Raw genomic sequence first — 17,528 nt, 5'->3', positions numbered from 1 at the left:
TTTTCCTTATTAACATTTCCACTAAACACAAAAACATTTCATGTAGATTAATCGAAAGACAATCTGAAGATAAAGAGACTAAGTAGATAGATGAAATTTAAGTACATTCAGAGGACTATAAACTAAGATAAGAGATAGATAAGAGCTGCAGATATACACATTGGTGTAAAACATAAAATAATGAAAATGTTAAAGTGGTACAACATAATTTAACTTCACTAATATAGCCTTTTTTTTTTTTTAATATAGCCTAGAGATGTTTTTTTAGGTCGTACCTGATGTGTGGTAACCAAAATATGTCATATTTTATTGAGAGTACATGATTTGTAGATTCTGTTTCGATAAAGCTGAAAGAATGGTTGTAATAACGCTATGATTAGGAGAGCCACTATTGAATTTTACCTAACAGATGCTAGAACATATTTTAAAAGGGTTTTCCTTCTAGTGTTTTACTATTGGATGGTAAAGTAATAATTAATACAGAAAAATACAGTGTTATAGAAAAATCAGTTAATATTTTCTATAACATTTTCAAAATTTCACCTTTATTTTAGTAAAAAGCTCCATCTTTACCTTATAATTTGCATTTTTCTATCTGAGTCAGTAGCTAATGACTCAATTCGTATCCCAATTAATGGTCTGGAATTATAGCCATTTCATTTTCTGAATTTTAATAAGTGCTCTAAAGGCATGAATTTCCCGTGACTTAATTTTTGTTCTCATCCATAGTAACTACCAAAGGTAAGCCATTGAGACTTGTCTTATTTTTCAACCTACGTGGAGGTTCCAGCTGCCTACATATTTACATGTGTGTATGTGAAAACATTTTTATGAATAACTCAAGATTGGAAAAAGCAAATCTGCTGTTGCTATTGAAGAGGCATATCCATTAACTCGGGAATGGGCTGATTGACAAGGCAACGAGGTCGTTACTAAGCTATAAATGTGGCTTTCTCCTCCTCTCACCAAGAGGCCGTTATGGCGCATCTCACCCATTAGCATTTGCCGGTGTCTCTGCTTTGGATGATCACACTGTCACTCTGATGAAATCAGGTGAGAGCCATTTCCGGGAAATACTCATTACCTATTTACACAGTTATACAGTCATAATCCACTGCCGTCATAGTTTTACATAATTATCACTGAAGGAGGATTTTCCTGTTGTCTCTTGATGTGATTACGTTATATTAACCAACATCTGATAATACTTTCAAAGGTATTACCTTGTGGAGCTCAAGATTTCGGTCAAATCCGTCAAATGTAATGCTCTGCAAAGTCAAATGGCAGTTCCTTTGGATGGTAATTACATTTAACACCAGATGGTATCCTATAATCTGACTTTTCTATAATGAATGCTAGGTGAAAGTAATTTGAAGACTCTTAGGCCTGTCTCCTTCATTACAGAACGTACAGACTTTTCCCACACCCTTCTTCTGGAATATTAAGAAAGCAGACATGGAGACAGAGAAGAAAGAAACTGAGAACCCCTCTGCTACTGTTTCTATAAACAGCTAAAAGTGGTGTTTAAAGGCTAATAAAGCTCCAAAGACCTGCCTTACAACCATAATCTTTGGGCCAATTTAAAAACATTTTAGATGGAGAGATGTCAAGGAAAATAGAGACAATTTCTTAAGACCTAATTCTCTTCCCCTAACCTCCATAAAAGATTATAAATATATATATATATGGTTGTCATAGAAGGCGCAATTGAAATTCCACAGCACAAAGGCAATGCAGAAAAAGAGAGCAGAATCCATCTTTCATGTTTTTTCAGAGACCTGGCAAGAAACCAGAGGTAATATTTTTGCAACCAAGAATGTGTGTTTGCTAAAGAATATTCCCACATTTGAAGCATCAACAGGGGTCCTGGTCTTGTTTTACTTTCAAAGGTAGTAAGGGCATAACATTAACCCCAACTGGGAAAAGGAAAATGCCTCCCTGTAATTCTCCAGGGAATAGGAATCAAGGGCTTACATATGCCTGCATAATGGAGAATTTCCTCACTCAGACAAAAGACTTCATTATTTTTCACAAGACACTTGAAGCCTTGTGCCTGCAGTTCAAGAAGCTAAGCAGGCCAATCACATTTTTCATATCAGCCCACCAGATGGAGTTTCTATGGAGCTGGATTTCTACCACTTTCCTTGAGACCAGTACTGTGCACAGTCTTTCCCCTAAGAAGAACAGGGCCTTCCCTGAAGATCAGAGTCTTTTTAACACCATCGGATTTGCTTTTTCTGTAGATAGCAAATAAATGAACATTTCTTTTCCTGAAGACTTATTTTACCCCTATGTGAAACAAAATGATGCCCTTGAATCATGGTGTTGGCAAAAAGTATTGAATATACCATGGACTGCCAGAAGAATGAACAAGTGTGTCTCAGAAAAAGTACAGCCAGAATGCTCCTTGGCTGCTAGGATGGTGCGACTTCATCGCACTTACTCTGGACATGTTATCAGAAGGAACCGGTCCCTGGAAAAGGACATCGTGCTTGATAAAGTAGAGGGTCAGCAAAAAAGAGGAAGACCTTCAACGAGATGAGTTGACACAGTGGCTGCAACAATGGACTTAAACATAACAGCGATTGTGAGGATGGCGCAGGATGAGGCATTGGGTCACTATGGGTTGGAACCGACTCAATGGCACGGAACAACAACAACAAGTGAAACAACAACAGAAAATAGAAACCCCATTACTGTCAAGTCATTTCCTACTCACGGCAACCCCACGTGTGTCAGAGTAGAACTGCACTCCATAGAGTGTTCAAGGGCTGTAATCTAACAGAGGTCGCCAGAGTCAGAATTGACTAGATGACAACTAACAACAACAATAATCTTATGGAAGTAGATGGCCAGGTCTTTCTTTTGTGGTACCTCTTGGGTGGATTTCAACTGCCAACCTTTTGGTTAGTAGCCAAGCATAAACCATTTGAGCCAATTTAAATTCTACTGAAAATTTTAAAGTGGCAAAATAGAACTTAATTAAACTCTCAAGTACTTTCAGCTTTAATGATGTGTTCGACTCATTTCTCATTGGTAAGATGTTGTTGTTGTTACATGCCATCAAGGCAATTCTGACTCATAGTGACCCCAAGTGACAGAGTAGAACTGCGTCATAGGGTCTTCTTGGCTGTAATCTTTACAGGACCCTATGGGGAAGCTCGACTCTTCTGTCCTGTAGGGTCGCTATGAGTTGGAATGGACTTGATGGCAGCAGGGCTTTTTTTTTTTTTTAATCTTTACAAAACCAGATCACCAGGTGTCTCTCCCATGGAAACGCCGAGTGGGTTCAAACTGCTAACCTTTCAGTTAGCAGGTTAACAGTTGAGGGCTTAACTATTTAAGCCACTAGGGCTCCTTGGTAATATTAGGAGTCACAAATTCCTTAGTCATTCGTTATTTCAGTTTGGCAGTAGATTTATGTAGGACAAGATACGTTGAGCTCGTATTCCCTATTATAGATCATTAACTCCAGTGTAAGAAATTGAAATGAGTTAAGCTGTCTGAGGCTGCTCCCCATTGCCTTGGATATTTTCTTTAATCGAGTATTTTTCACATAAAACACAGATAAAAGCTAATAAATGTTCAAGTTGCAAGAAGCAATGCCTGATTTTTTTTTTTATTATTATTACTATCTCATTGTCTCACCTATTATAGGTGTTCATCACATTTTTTTCTTTTTTTTTGAAGTGGCATAGTATTCTACTTTGAGATAAAATTATCCTCTCCTTTGAAAAGCATATTTAAAACACACGCTGTTTTTGTTTGCAATTATTTTTGTGCTTTATCAGCATGAAGTGATTAAAACGGAAATAAAATATATGATCACAGAATTTCAGGGCTCATTCATTCAACAGATATATATGGAGTGTGGGGGAAATAGAATTAAAAGCAAATTCTGCTCCCAATTCAGAAGGCCTCTCCACAAAGGTAGAAGAGAAAGAAAACAGCTTTATTATCGAATAAGCATTAAACCAGAGAGTGATGTGTCTCGCAGGCAGCGCACTGAAGAAATTGTAAAGTCAGAAAGAAATCTTATTCTTTTATATAGCTAAGTGGATACAATCCATTCCGTGCATGTTTTCAAGACGCAATTTCTGATTTTCTCACATCTTCATGATTGGAGGTAGGTTTTGCAACTTTAAGTCAGGTGACAGGTGAAATTAGTTTCCTCTCCCAGGAAACGGAGCAAGGGCTTTCTCTTCCTTGATGATTACATTTCAAAGAGATGAACCTCAGGTCTTTCAGGAAACATTCCTGAGTTGTGAGACTGGCAACAGGCTTATTTACATTTGACCTTACAAGAGCACCAGTTATTGTTAGCTGCTATCTGCCCCTGACTTATGGCTACCCCGTGCACAGTGGAACAAAACAAGGCCTGGTCCTGTGCCACACCCATGATCAGTTGTGGATTAGACCACTTTGACCTACAGGGTTTTCACTGTCTGATTTTTGGAAGTAGATCACCAGGCATTTCTTCCTGGTCTGTCTTAGTCTGGAAGCTCTATTGAAACCTGTTCAGCATCATAGCAACACACAAGCCTCCACTGATGGACAGGTATACTGTGCCTGAGGTGCACTAGCCAGGAGTCGAACACAGGTCTCCAGCAAAGACAAGAATTCTACCACTGAACCACCCTCGCGTTCACAAGAACAGCTACGATGTGCAAAATCCATTGCTATCCAGTCAGTTGTGACTCATAAGGACCCTACAGACAGAGTGGAACTGTCCCATAGGATTTCCAGGGAGTGACTGGTGGATTCGAACTGCCGACGTTTTAGTTAGCAGCTGTAGCTCTTAACCACCGCACCACCAGGGCTCCACTGTGTGCAAAGTGCTGGGATAATAATAGTGAGCAATACCAGAGACAGGCCCTGCTCCCTTAGAGTCCTTTAAAGCATGGTGTCTGTGAGGAATAGAAAGAACAATGAGTATGGCGTGGAGAGAGTGAGGGCCCTTACGATAAAAGAGGAGGCCAAAACGGGAGGCTGCAGGCAGACACTACAGGACTTTGCAAGCCATCCTGAGGTGTAGTCTTGATCTTTCTCTGAAGGGCAATAAAAAGTTGAAGGTTTTAATGTGGTAATGATAACTGTTAGTTATCTATTGCTGCATAAGTAATTACTCCAGAACGTAGTGATTTAAACAACACATTTATTATCTCACAGTTTAGGTCAGATTTCCAGGTGTGGCTTAGCTGAGTCCTCTGGCTCTGGGTCTCACAAAGATCTAGTCGCTGTAAGATTTCAATGAGAAGGATCTGCCTCCAAGCTCATTCACATGATTATTAGCAGAATTCAGTTGCTCCTGGGCTGTTAGATTAAGGCCTCAATTCCTCAGGAGATGTTAGCCAGAAGTCGAGCTCAGTCTGTTCCTTATCAGGCGGATTTCCCCCTAAGGCTCTCTCACAACCTGGCAGATTGCTTCCACTAAGCAAACAAGCGAGAAGGCAAGAAAGGGCATGAGCTAGAGAGAGCGAGCCTGCTGGCGAGACAGAAATCACCATCTTTTGTAACCTAATCAGAGAAGCAACAGCACTCGCCCAAAGCCCCGCAACTAGTGAAAGCTGAGGTCAGAAATGCAGGCTTCTAGATCTTGTGTTTTCTCAAATCGTCTTCTGGGTTAGGCCACCAGACAAAGGCAGGACTTCTGTCAGCAGTCGCAGTGCTGGGCGTGAAACTGTAAAGCCAACAGGCTGCTTTGGAACCTAGAGACTAGCAGGTTACAGATCCAGCCCACAGCTCTTCCTTCACCTTCCTCTACTCTCCTGCTATGTCCCTACTCTTTCGGTAGGTGGGTCAGCCAGCCAGCCAGCCTCGGCCCCCAGAGCTGTCCTTCCTAGGAAGATAACCCACCCAGCACCACTGAAGATAAGGATGAGTAAGACAATGGTCCCTAAAGAACTCGCAGTCTAGTGGAGGGGGGGGATAACAAATGATGACACAATGCCGTCAGTATCCAATAAGGTGGGTTAATAACGTGCTCTAGGCACGTGGGACATTAAAGCAAATCATTTTCACCTGTGTCCTAAGAGCTACACCTGCTAACCAAAAGGTGGGCATTTCGAATCCAACAGCTGCTCGTTGGGAACCCTGTGAGGCAGTTCTACTCTGTCCTGTATGGTATGAGTGGGAACTGACTCGGCTGCAACGGGTTTGGTTTGGTTTTGGTTTTCTCATAAGTGAAATGTTCATATCTCACTTTGTTACTTTTCAGAACTCCTTTATATTAATGTTTGTAATTATATTGAACGTGTTAGAACACTGGTCATTCGTTTAAGTTATCATATATGCTTCTGTGTAATAAAACTGTACTTCCTTTAACAAATAATAAAGCGAATTACCATACTTTCTGCATGAACCCCGGTACATTGCGTTACAGTGTATGTAGCCTGTGAGCAGAGTCTGATCAGGCCGATTAAAAATAATAACTTTCTACCAACCCTATTATTTCCCAAAATAGGAAAGTATTGTACATGACCAAAGAATGTGACAGTGGCTCACATATGAGGCTGTTCTATTTATGCAGAAACGTCCTAATGTCACATTCTTTCTATGCTGCTTCCATGTCCAGGTGGCCTCGGGGCCCAAGTATTACGCACCTTCCTTCCCATCCCCTTTCTCACTGTCCCCCCATCTTACCTCGGATTCATATCCATCCCTGACCCACAGGGATGATGGATTCATATCTATCCCTCAACTGCTTTTGGCAATTGGTCTTCTCCGTATGATATAGATTTTTTTTCCCATGTATTTTCTCTTAGAAAAATTTGTATATTTGTAGAGAAATTGTTTCATCTCCATCATCACCTGCTTGTGTGTGTGGGGGGGGGGAGGAATTTATTATAAATAAATAGGCTGGTTGTTAACCATAATGGATATAGTACTTCAAAGAGAATTTTAAGTTTTAATAGGATCCTGCCACTGATCTTGGGGGCTGGGGGTGGGGGAATCCTTCAGGGGTTTTCTAATGAACTGCCTTTCACGTATTTTCCCCCAAAGGCCTTCACCCAAAATGTTTATTAAGTGATTTGCTAGAATTTAGCCCTTAGTTTTCAACTAAGAAACCTCAGTATTTACCTTTTCAGTTTAAAAGCCGTGGCACAAACTCAAAGGAAAGAATGAGATATCAGAGGTTGGGTCCAAGCAGAGACTCTCAATAACAGAGCTGACAAATAAAGATGGAGACTGTCCATCTACCTTTGTATTGACACCAGGTGTCCTAAAGCCTGAAAGCTTGGCGTGCTGCCATGTGCAATCAGCACATGAGAACAGAGAGATGGTCGAGGGTGTCACTTGTTGAACCTGAGGCACCAAAGGTGACCTCTTTACACCAAGGCTACAATGTTCACCATCTGCCTGCCTGCTTCACTTTGCTCAGATTACATGGGTGCCCCTGGAGCTAAAGGAAAAGAGGAAGTGGGCAAACAGCCTCTGAGCAGGAGGGATCAGGCAGGGTCTTCCCAATGAGGAAACCAACCACCGAGGTTTATGGTTTGCTCAAATCCAAATCTGCAATCACTTGTTACAGGTTTTAACTGGCCGTTCATGAGAATTCCCAGAGTTACGGAGCATTGTATCCTTTTTTTCCATCATTATCCACTTTGAAACTGTTCTAGCAAACAGTATTATGAGCATAGAGGAAGGTGGAAGGAAAAGGGTATTACAGAGGGGTGTTTGACATATTACACACGTTTAAGTGGCCGTCTTAGTCTGATTGAGCACCGGCTCTGATCCCACAGTTAAAACTAACACTCTCCCGCCACCACCCCTTCTGCAAGCAAATGAGCGAATCATACAGAGAACAAAGATTCACAATGTAAGTCTGAAATGACAGCCCACTTTAATACTATTTCTTGAACTCTCTAGTCCCTGTGGGAAAGGATTGAGCCATCATGACCATAGAGGAAAGGAGGTTACTTTGCCACCACCATTCCAGCAATGCTGTTGGTGGAGAAGATGTAGGAGAATAGAGAGGGGAGAGTGTTTTCAATATCCTGTGAGTCACCATGGAAATCAGGCCCTCTTTTGTTCTGTCAAGGAGCCCTGGTGATGCAGTGGTTAAGCACTCAGTGTTAACAGAAAAATCTGTGGTTTGAACCCAACAGCCACTCTGCGGGAGAAAGATGTGGCAGTCTATTTCCGTAAAGATTACAGCTTTAGAAACCCTATGCGGCCATTCGACTCTGTTCTTCAGGGTCACTATGAGTCAGAACTGACTCAATGGGAATGTTTTTTTTTCTTGTTCTATCAGAGGTGGAGCAAGACCCCAGAGGTCATCCAGGCAGACCTGGTGTGTGTGTTGACTCCAGTGCCTGGGAGACAATAGCTGTAGGCCCCGGAGTCCTAACTCTTCTCTACCAAAAATGCACAGGCGTCTTTGCAACATACAGCTTAAAGCCAAGTATATTCTTCCATCTCAAACTTAGCAACGATACCCAAACTCAAAAGTAAACATTATAATCAAGTTGTATCCATTTTGTATTTGTGGCCTGTAGGTCTCAGCTGCTTTTGGAGAGAGTCTTGAGACAAAAGAATGAAAGTTATCAAGGCAGTGGCCAAAGACTAAGTCTCGATCCTTCTTCTCAAATGGCAGGAGAACTGTATACATCTGTGCCAGAATAACACAGTTATTCCAATAGATTTTCTCAGGATTCCTTACTAATATCCAGTCCTATGAGTCAGAATCAACTCAACAGTAGTGGGTTTGGTTATGTTAAAAAAAAACCTTAAATGCTCATATGAAAGAAAAACAAAAAGTTGCCAATAAGTCAATTCCAACTCATAGCCATCCCATAGGGCAATGCAGAACTGCCCCATAGGGTTTCCAAGGAACAGCTGGTGGATTAGAATTGCCAACCTTTTGGTTAGCAGCCAAAAGCTTAACCACTACACCACCAGGGCTACACATATATGAGAGCCTGCTATACCCTTGTGAACTAAGCCTAACTTACAAGTGCATCTTCCTATCCTAACAAAATCAGTATTGACTCTACAAAACTCCGTGCCGTCATTCCAGTCCTGGAAATCCGCACAATCCCTATATATCACTGCTACACAATCCATGTGGTTCAAGGACATTTTGGCTTGATTTTACCCCCAAACTTATCCACCCTGCTTCTTGAACTAAGAACAGTGATGATTGGGGCTTTATTTCTAGCAGTGCAGTTACATTCATTAAATTTGTATGATTTTTCAAGGGTATTCATTACAGTTATCTTCACTGGCATTACAGCATTTTTAAGAATTTAAAATATGGTATTACAAGAGCAGTTGTGTTAAGTATTCTAAACACTACAAATCCTTTTCTCTAAGGTCTTAGCTCTAAGTAAGACGGACAGTAATAATATAATTCAAAACCATTCTAGGAGTGCCTTTTACAAAACATAAATATGAAATTATTGTGTAAAGCAATGGCAGGACCTATCTTCAGGTGTTGAGCAAATCAGAAAATCAGTGAAGTTTAAGCCTATGAATTATCCTAATGGTCAAGGACTTCACGTTTTACAGATAGGGAAACCGAGCGCCAGGTTACCCAACCAGTTAGTGGCAAAGTCATGTCTGAAACATGGGTCTTTTAACCCCTGTATCATTTAGTTTCTACGTGGCTACAACCACAAAGGAATTCCTGTCATTTCCAGTTGGAGAGAGCTTTCTGGAAAAGAAATTTTGTTTTCTTATTGAAATTATTCACCACAGGTATTAGATTACCTAATTGTCTTAATTCATTAGTAAATATGAAATTAACACAAACCTAGTGTTGGTCTAAAGAGAACATTTTATTTTTATGGTGATAAAAATGTACTTAACAAAACATTAGCCTTTTTTTTTACATGTACAGTTCAGTGACGTTAATCACATTGATCATGGTTTGTAACCATCACTGATCTCCATTTCCAATTTTTTTTATCACCCTTGACAGAAATTCGCTCTCTTAAGCAATAACTCCTCATTTCCCCTCCCCCAACCCTGGTAACCACTAATGAACTTTGGTCTCTTCGCATTTGTCCATCCTAACCCGAACCCGTTGCTGTCGAGTCCACTCCAACTCATAGCGACCCTGTAGGATGGAGTAGAGCTGCCCCATAGTTTCCAAGCAGCGCCTGGTGGATTTGAACTGCCAACCCTTTGGTTAGCAGCTGTAGCACTTAGCTGCTACGCCACCAGGGTTTATCTATCCTAGATAGTTCATATAAGTGGAATCAGACAATATTTGTCCTTTGTTGTCTGCCTTTTTTTTGCTCAGCGTAATGCTTTCAGAGTTCACCCGTGTGGTAGCTTGTATCAGAAATTTATTTCCCTTTATGGCTGAGTGTTGTACTGTATGTATACACCACGTTTTATTTATCCATTCATCTGTTGGGGGACATTTCAATTGTTTCCATCTTTTGCCTTTAATGAATAATACTGCAATGAACATTGGTATACAAGTACCTGGTCTCGTTCCTGCTTTCAATTCTTTTGGGTATGAACTAGGAGTAGAATTGCTGGCTTATATAGTAATTCTGTGTTTAACTTGTTGGAGAATCATCACACTGTTTTCCCCCAGCAGTGGAAGAGGGTTCCAATTTTTCCACAAAGAACATGTTTTAAAAAATGTTCATGGTTTTCCAAATACAGAGAAAGTGGTCAGACTGAGGTTTCCTTAGGCATTAATTCCATCATCAATGACACTACTTTCTGCCTCTTTATGTTTGCCAATTTTTCCAAAGTTCTGCAAAATCTCCTTGGAAACATAGATGTTCTTTCATTCCAGGGACCTAGGTAGACAAACCCTTTTCTAAAGGCTTTTATTAGAAACCTCTCTGTCTAAATTCAAAACCAACATCATAATTACCTGTAGTTAGGCGAGCCTTGGCAATGTTCCACTGCTATTCATAAGGTTTTCACTGGCTAATACTTTCCAGAAGTAGACTGCCAGGTCCTTCTTCCTAGACTGACTTAGACTGGAAGCTCAGCTGAAACCTGTCCTCCGGGGGTGACCCTGCTGGTATCTGAATACCTGTGGCATAGCTTCCAGCATCACAGCAACACGCAAGCCCCCGCAGTACGACAAAGTGACAGACACTAAAGGAAGAAGTCCAAGCTGCTCTGAAGGCATTGGCGAAAAACAAGGCTACAGGAATGGATAGAATATCAACTGAGATGTTTCAACAAACGGATGCAGCGCTGGAGGTGCTCACTCGTCTATGCCAAGAAATATGGAAAACAGCTTCCTGGCCAACTGACTGGAAGAGATCCATATTTATGCCTATTCCCAAGAAAGGTGATCCAACCGAATGTGGAAATTACAGAACAATATCATTAATATCACATGCAAGCAAAATTTTGCTGAAGATCATTCAAAAATGGCTGCAGCAATATATCAACAGGGAACTGCCAGAAATTCAGCCTGGATTCAGAAGAAGACGTGAAACCAGGGATATCATTGCTGATGTCAGATGGATCCTGGCTGAAAGCGGAGAATACCAGAAGGATGTTTACCTGTGTCTTATTGACTGTGCAAAGGCATTCGACTGTGTGGATCATTGCGAAGAATGGGAATTCCAGAACACTTAATTGTGCTCATGAGGAACCTTTACATAGATCAAGAGGCAGTTGTTCAGACAGAACAGAGGGATACTGATTGGTTTAAAGTCAGGAAAGGTGTGCATAAGGATTGTATTCTTTCACCATACCTATTCAATCTGTATGCTGAGCAAATCCGAAAAGCTGGACTATATGAAGAAGAACAGGTCATCAGGATTGAAGGAAGACTTATTAACAACCTGCGTTATGCAGATGACACAACCTTGCTTGCTGAAAGTGAAGAGGACTTGAAGCACTTACTAATGAAGATCAAAGACCACAGCCTTCAGTAAGGATGGCACCTCAACATAATGAAAACAAAAATCCTCACAACTGGACCAATGAGCAACATCATGATAAATGGAGAAAAGATTGAAGTTGTCAAGGATTTCATTTTACTTGGATCCACAATCAACAGCCATGGAAGCGGCAGTCAAGAAATCAAAAGACGCATTGCATTGGATAAATCTGCTGCAAAGGACCTCTTCAAGGTGTTGAAGAGCAAAGATGTCACATTGAAGACTAAGGTGCACCTGACCCAAGCCATGGTATTTTCAATCACATTACATGCATGTGAAAGCTGGACAATGAATAAGGAAGACAGAAGGAGAATTGATGCCTTGGAATTGTGGTGCAGGCGAAGAACATTGAATATACCATGGACTGCCGAAAGAACGAACAAATCTGTCTTAAAAGAAGTACAACAAGAATGCTCCTTAGAAGCAAGAATGGCGAATCTGCATCTTACATACTTTGGACGTGTTATCAGGAGGGATCAGTCCCTGGAGAAGGACATCATGCTTGGCAGAGTACAGGGTCAGCAGAAAAGGGGAAGACCCTCGACAAGGTGGACTGACACAGTGGCTGCAACAATGAGCTCAAGCCTAACAAGGACTGTACAGATGGCACAGGACCGGGCAGTGTTTCATTCTGTTGTGCATAGGGTCGCTATGAGTCAGAAGCGACTCGACGGCACCTAACAACAACAGTGACAACAGGCTGGCCTTACTGCCTACAGAATCCTGTCAGAAGTTCTCCTCTTTTTTTGGAGGGGGTGGGAGGGTGTCTATTTATTTCACAGCATCTCTTCACAGCTGCAATAATTCTGCTTTGTAAGTGTTCTTGACACAGAGCCTAAAAGCTCATTTTCCTTTATCGCTACGTGTAGTTCGCTGTATTCTGCCTTAGCATCAATGTTTCCTTAAAACTAATCAGACTAATGAGCAGTTATGTATTATTCATCCCAAGTGCACAAATCACACATTTATCTGGGGCTCCTTTTTTTTCCTAGGGCTTGCACTCGACAGCGCATGCTGAGCGGATCATTCGAGGGGCAACCGGCAAAGGAAAGGTCAATTCTCAGCGTACAGCATCATATCCGCCAGGAACGCAGGTAAGTACACCAGGGAGACCAGGCTGCAGACAAACTTTGGAAAGGAATTCTACAGGAAGTGCCACTGTACGCAGACAAAGCTGTCAGCCCTGGTTGGCAGATAGGTCTGAGTGAAGACCTAAGTTGTGTTTGCTGGCAGTAAAGTAATGAAGCTCACCATCACATTCAAATGGGACAAATAGTCTTTATTCACCAAACCTGTTCCTTAGTATTGCAAGCTCTCGCTTTTCAGATCAGGAGAAGTATATCTGAATTTTGTTGGATGGAGTCAAGACCCTCGAATAGACTATCCGAGCTTTCGCTATAGAAGAAGAAATCAGCACTCTTGATGCTATCTTGGAAAAATTGTTTTGTTTTTATAATGGCCATTGCTTAAACGGCAAAATTTGATCGTGATATTTGTTCACCAGTTGGTTATGATTGCTTTAGGTCATTAAGACACGGTTCTAACAGCCAGAGGATCAGCAGGGGGAAATCTCTTGAAACTTTGACCCAAGATGTAAGTTATAACCAATGCTTTGTGTTTGGGAAACATGGTTGTGAAAATGTATTTATTTTTTCATTTAGAAATTACTTTGTCAATTTTTTTTTAATTTTTATTGTGCTTTAAGTATTTAAGTTTACAAATCAAGTCAGTCTCTCATACAAAAACTTATGAACACCTTGCTATATACTCCTAGTTGCTTTCCCTCTAATAAGACAGCTCACTCCTTCTCTCTGCCCTGTATTTCCATGTCCATTCAGCCAGCTTCTGTCCCCCTCAGCATTCACATCTCCCCTCCATACAAGAGCTGCCCACATAGTCTCATGTGTCGACTTGATGCAAGAGGCTCACTCCTTACCAGTATCACTTTCTATCTCATACTCCAATTCAATCCCTGTCTGAAGAGTTGGCTTTGGGAATGGTTCCTGTCTTGGGCTAACAGAAGGTCTCGGGACCATGACCTCCAGGGTCCTTCTAGTCTCAGTCAGACCATTAAGTCTGGTCTTTTTATGAGCATTTGAGGTCTGCCCTCCTGCTTCTTCAGGGATTCTCTGTTGTGCTCCCTGCCATGGCAGTCACCTCAGGCTGATGTAGCCTCTGATTTATGTGCCCCTTTCTATCTCTTGGGCTCATAATTACCTTGTGTCTTTGGTGTTCTTCATTCTCCTTTGCTCCAAGTGGGTTGAGACCAATCAATGCATCTTAGATGGCCGCATGCTAGCATTTAACACCCCAGGCCCCACTCTCCAAAGTAGGATACAGAATGTTTTCTTAATAGATTTTAGTATGTCAGTTGCCCTAGGTGTCCCCTGAAACCATGGTCCCCAAACCCCCACCTCTGCTATGCTGGCCTTTGAAGCATTCGGTTTATTCAGGAAACTTTGCTTTTGGTTTAGTCCAGTTGTGCAGACCTCTCCAGTATTGTGTGTTGTCTTCCTCTTCACCTAAGTTAGTTCTTGTCTACTATCTAATCAGTGAATCCTCATCTCCCACCCTCCCTCCCTCCCCCCTCTCATAACCATCAAAGAATATTTTCTTCTGTTTAAACTATCTCTTGCGTTCTTATAATAGCAGTCTCATACAATTTTTGCCCTTTTGCAACTGACTAATTTGACTCAGCATAATGTCTTCCAGATTCTTCCATGTTATGAAGTGTTTCACAGACTAATTGTTGTTCTTTGTTGATGCATAGTAGTCCATTGTATGAACATACCATAATTTATCCATCCTTCCATTGTTGGGCGCCTTGGTTGCTTCCGTCTATTTGCTATTGTAAACAGTGCTGCAGTGAACATGGGTGTGCATATATCTGTTTGCGTAAAGGCCCTTATTTCTCTAGAACATATTCCAAGTAGTGGGATTGCTGGATCATATGGTAGTTCTATTTCTAGCTTTTTAAGGAAGCACCAAATAGATTTTCAAAGTGGTTGTACCATTTTACATTCCCACCAGCAGTGTATAAGTGTTCCAGTCTCTCCATAACCTCTCCAACATTTATTATTTTGTGTTTTTTGGATTAATGCCAGCCTTCTTGGAGTGAGATGGAATCTCATTGTAGTTTTGATTTGCATTTCTCTAATGGCTGATGATCTTGAGCATTTCCTCATGTATCTGTTTGCTGCCTGAATGCCTTCTTTAGTGGAGTGCCTGTTCATATCCTTTGCCCATTTTTTAATTGGGTTATTTGTATTTTTGTGGTTGAGTTTTTGCAGTACCATGTAGATTTTAGACATCAGATGCTGATTGGAAATGTCATAGCTGAAAACTTTTTCCCAGTCCATAGGTAATCTTTTTACTGTTTTTGTGAAGTCTTTGGATGAGCATAGGTGTTTGACTTATAGGAGCTACCAGTTATCTAAATTCTCTTCTGCTGTTTGTACATTTGTAGTAATGTTTTGTATACTGTTTCTGCCATGTATTAGGGCTCCTAACGTTGTCCCTATTTTTTCTTCCATGATCTTTATATTTTTAGATTTTATATTTAGGTCTTTGATCCATTTTGAGTTAGTTTTTGTGCATGGTGTGAGGTATGGGTCTTGTTTCATTTTTTTTGCAGGTGGATATCCAGTTATGCCAGCACCATTTGTTAAACAGACTATCTTTTCCCCATTTAACTGACTTTGAGCATTTGCCAAATGTCAGCTGCTCATATATGGATGTGTTTATGTCTGGATTCTCAATTCTGTTCCATTGGTCTATGTATCTGTTCTTGTACCAATATCAGGCTGTTTTGACTACTGTGGCTTTATAATAGGTTCTAAAATCAGGTAGTGTGAGGCCTCCCACTTTGTTCCTCTTCTTCAGTAATGCTTGTCTGGGTTGGCCACTTCATTTTTAAACAAAGCGCTAAATGTCTTCTAACATTCCTATTTTGATTTATATTTTATCCGCTAGAAAATTCGTTCCACGAGAGCAGGGTATTTTGTAATTGTTCTTTCTTCTTGTATTATCCTCAGCACTAGAACAGGGTCTGGCACGTGGTAGATTCTCAATAAACGTGTGCTAAAAATACTCTTGCTGACCATGGTTTATTAGTGGTTACTAGGGGTGCCAGGGAGGGGGTAAAGGGAAGTCAATGCTTAGGGGGCACTGAGTTTCTATTAATGGTGGTGGAATAATCTGGAAAAAGATAGTGGTGATGATTACACAACCCGGTGAATGTAATCAATGTCATATTAGGTAATCAATGTCATATTAGGTAATCAATGTCATATTAGGTAATCAATGTCATATTACATAATCAATGTCATATTACGTAATCAATTATACATGTTAAGATTGTGGAATCGGCAAAAGTTTCATTCTACATTTTTTTACCACAATTAAAAAAAAAACTCTTGCTAAGACGACTGTGCCCATTAAAATATATGTAAAGATAATGATTTTAATTTTAAAGAATAATAAATAACCTTTGGTCTTCAGAACAAAGCTCCCACTTTAATATGCCCCCTGTAAATTTATTTCTAGCATTCTAATACAGTGAGATATCGAAATGCACAAAGAGAAGACAGCGAAATAAAGATGATCCAGGAAAAAAAGGAGCAAGCAGAAATGAAAAGGTACAGAGAACGCCACAGTGGTCCATGGCTCTCATTTTGGAACGGCAAGCTTTCCTGTAGCCTGACTCTCCCACCTGTTGCCCTTCCTCCCCCCAACCAGGAAGGTGCAAGAAGAGGAACTGAGAGAGAACCACCCATACTTTGACAAGCCACTGTTCATCGTTGGCCGGGAGCACAGGTTCAGGAACTTTTGCCGGGTGGTGGTCCGAGCTCGCTTCAACGCGTAAGTGGACTTAATTTCAGCCAGGTGTTCAGCCTGAGTCATTCTAACAGCAGGAGGGGTTGTCATAAGAAGAAGAGGGAGCATGTAATCCTAATGGGGTCACAAAATAAACTGTGGGCTAATTAACCACGCTGCTGCTCTTTGTGGAGTCACCGACCAGGTGGGAAACAAATAAAGGTTGCAATTAGTTAACATTTATAGAAAACCCTCGTTTGTAAAGCCCTTGGCAGCCATTTTCATCCATTTTATCAGTTGAACCCATACGTTTATACCAATGTTATTGATTCCATATCTTATATTGGAAATACTGAAACATAGGTAGACTAAATGACCTGGCAGAGGTCAACACCACCTTTTCTTTTAGACGTGTGGTTTCTTTATGGTCTAAGTATCCCAACTGGCTTATTCTAGTATAATGTGAAGTAGAAAAAAAGTTGCTTAGTGCTTTTATTTCAAACTGTTAGGGGAAGAAAATCCACTGGCCACTCTCTCTACTCCTATTGACAAGGAAGAAATGTATAAGAAGCTATCAAAATGGTACACCATGAGTACCCTGTATTCGTGGCTACCTACCTTTTGGTTAGCAGCCGTAGCACTTAACAACTACGCCACCAGGGTTTCCAAACCCAGGGGGCCCTGGGATCACAGTGGCTAAGTGTTTGGCTACCAACCAAAAGGTTAGCAGTTCAAATACACCATCTGGTTCTTGGAGACCCCACAGGGCAGTTCTACTCTGTCCTATAGGGTGGCTATGAGTCGGAATAGACTTGACAGCAATGGGTTCGGTTTTTGGATTTTCTT

General features: G+C 41.0%; 1 protein-coding gene across 3 annotated transcripts in view; it reads left to right on the top strand.

Moving 5' to 3' along the window:
* Positions 1-17,528, top strand: part of NALCN (sodium leak channel, non-selective) — a 406,966-nt gene that overhangs the window by 325,414 nt on the left and 64,024 nt on the right. For all 3 annotated transcript variants that reach the window (XM_049867215.1, XM_049867216.1, XM_049867214.1), the window contains 4 exons: positions 12,860-12,961; positions 13,391-13,460; positions 16,413-16,504; positions 16,605-16,727. In XM_049867215.1, the coding sequence (XP_049723172.1) occupies positions 12,860-12,961; positions 13,391-13,460; positions 16,413-16,504; positions 16,605-16,727 (387 nt within the window). The remainder of the gene's footprint in view (positions 1-12,859; positions 12,962-13,390; positions 13,461-16,412; positions 16,505-16,604; positions 16,728-17,528) is intronic.

The sequence above is a fragment of the Elephas maximus genome, chromosome 23, assembly GCF_024166365.1.
Source record: "Elephas maximus indicus isolate mEleMax1 chromosome 23, mEleMax1 primary haplotype, whole genome shotgun sequence".
Taxonomy (NCBI): Eukaryota; Metazoa; Chordata; class Mammalia; order Proboscidea; family Elephantidae; genus Elephas; species Elephas maximus.
The sequence above is the reverse complement of the archived record's forward strand: the minus strand, read 5'-3'. Positions and strand labels throughout refer to the sequence as shown.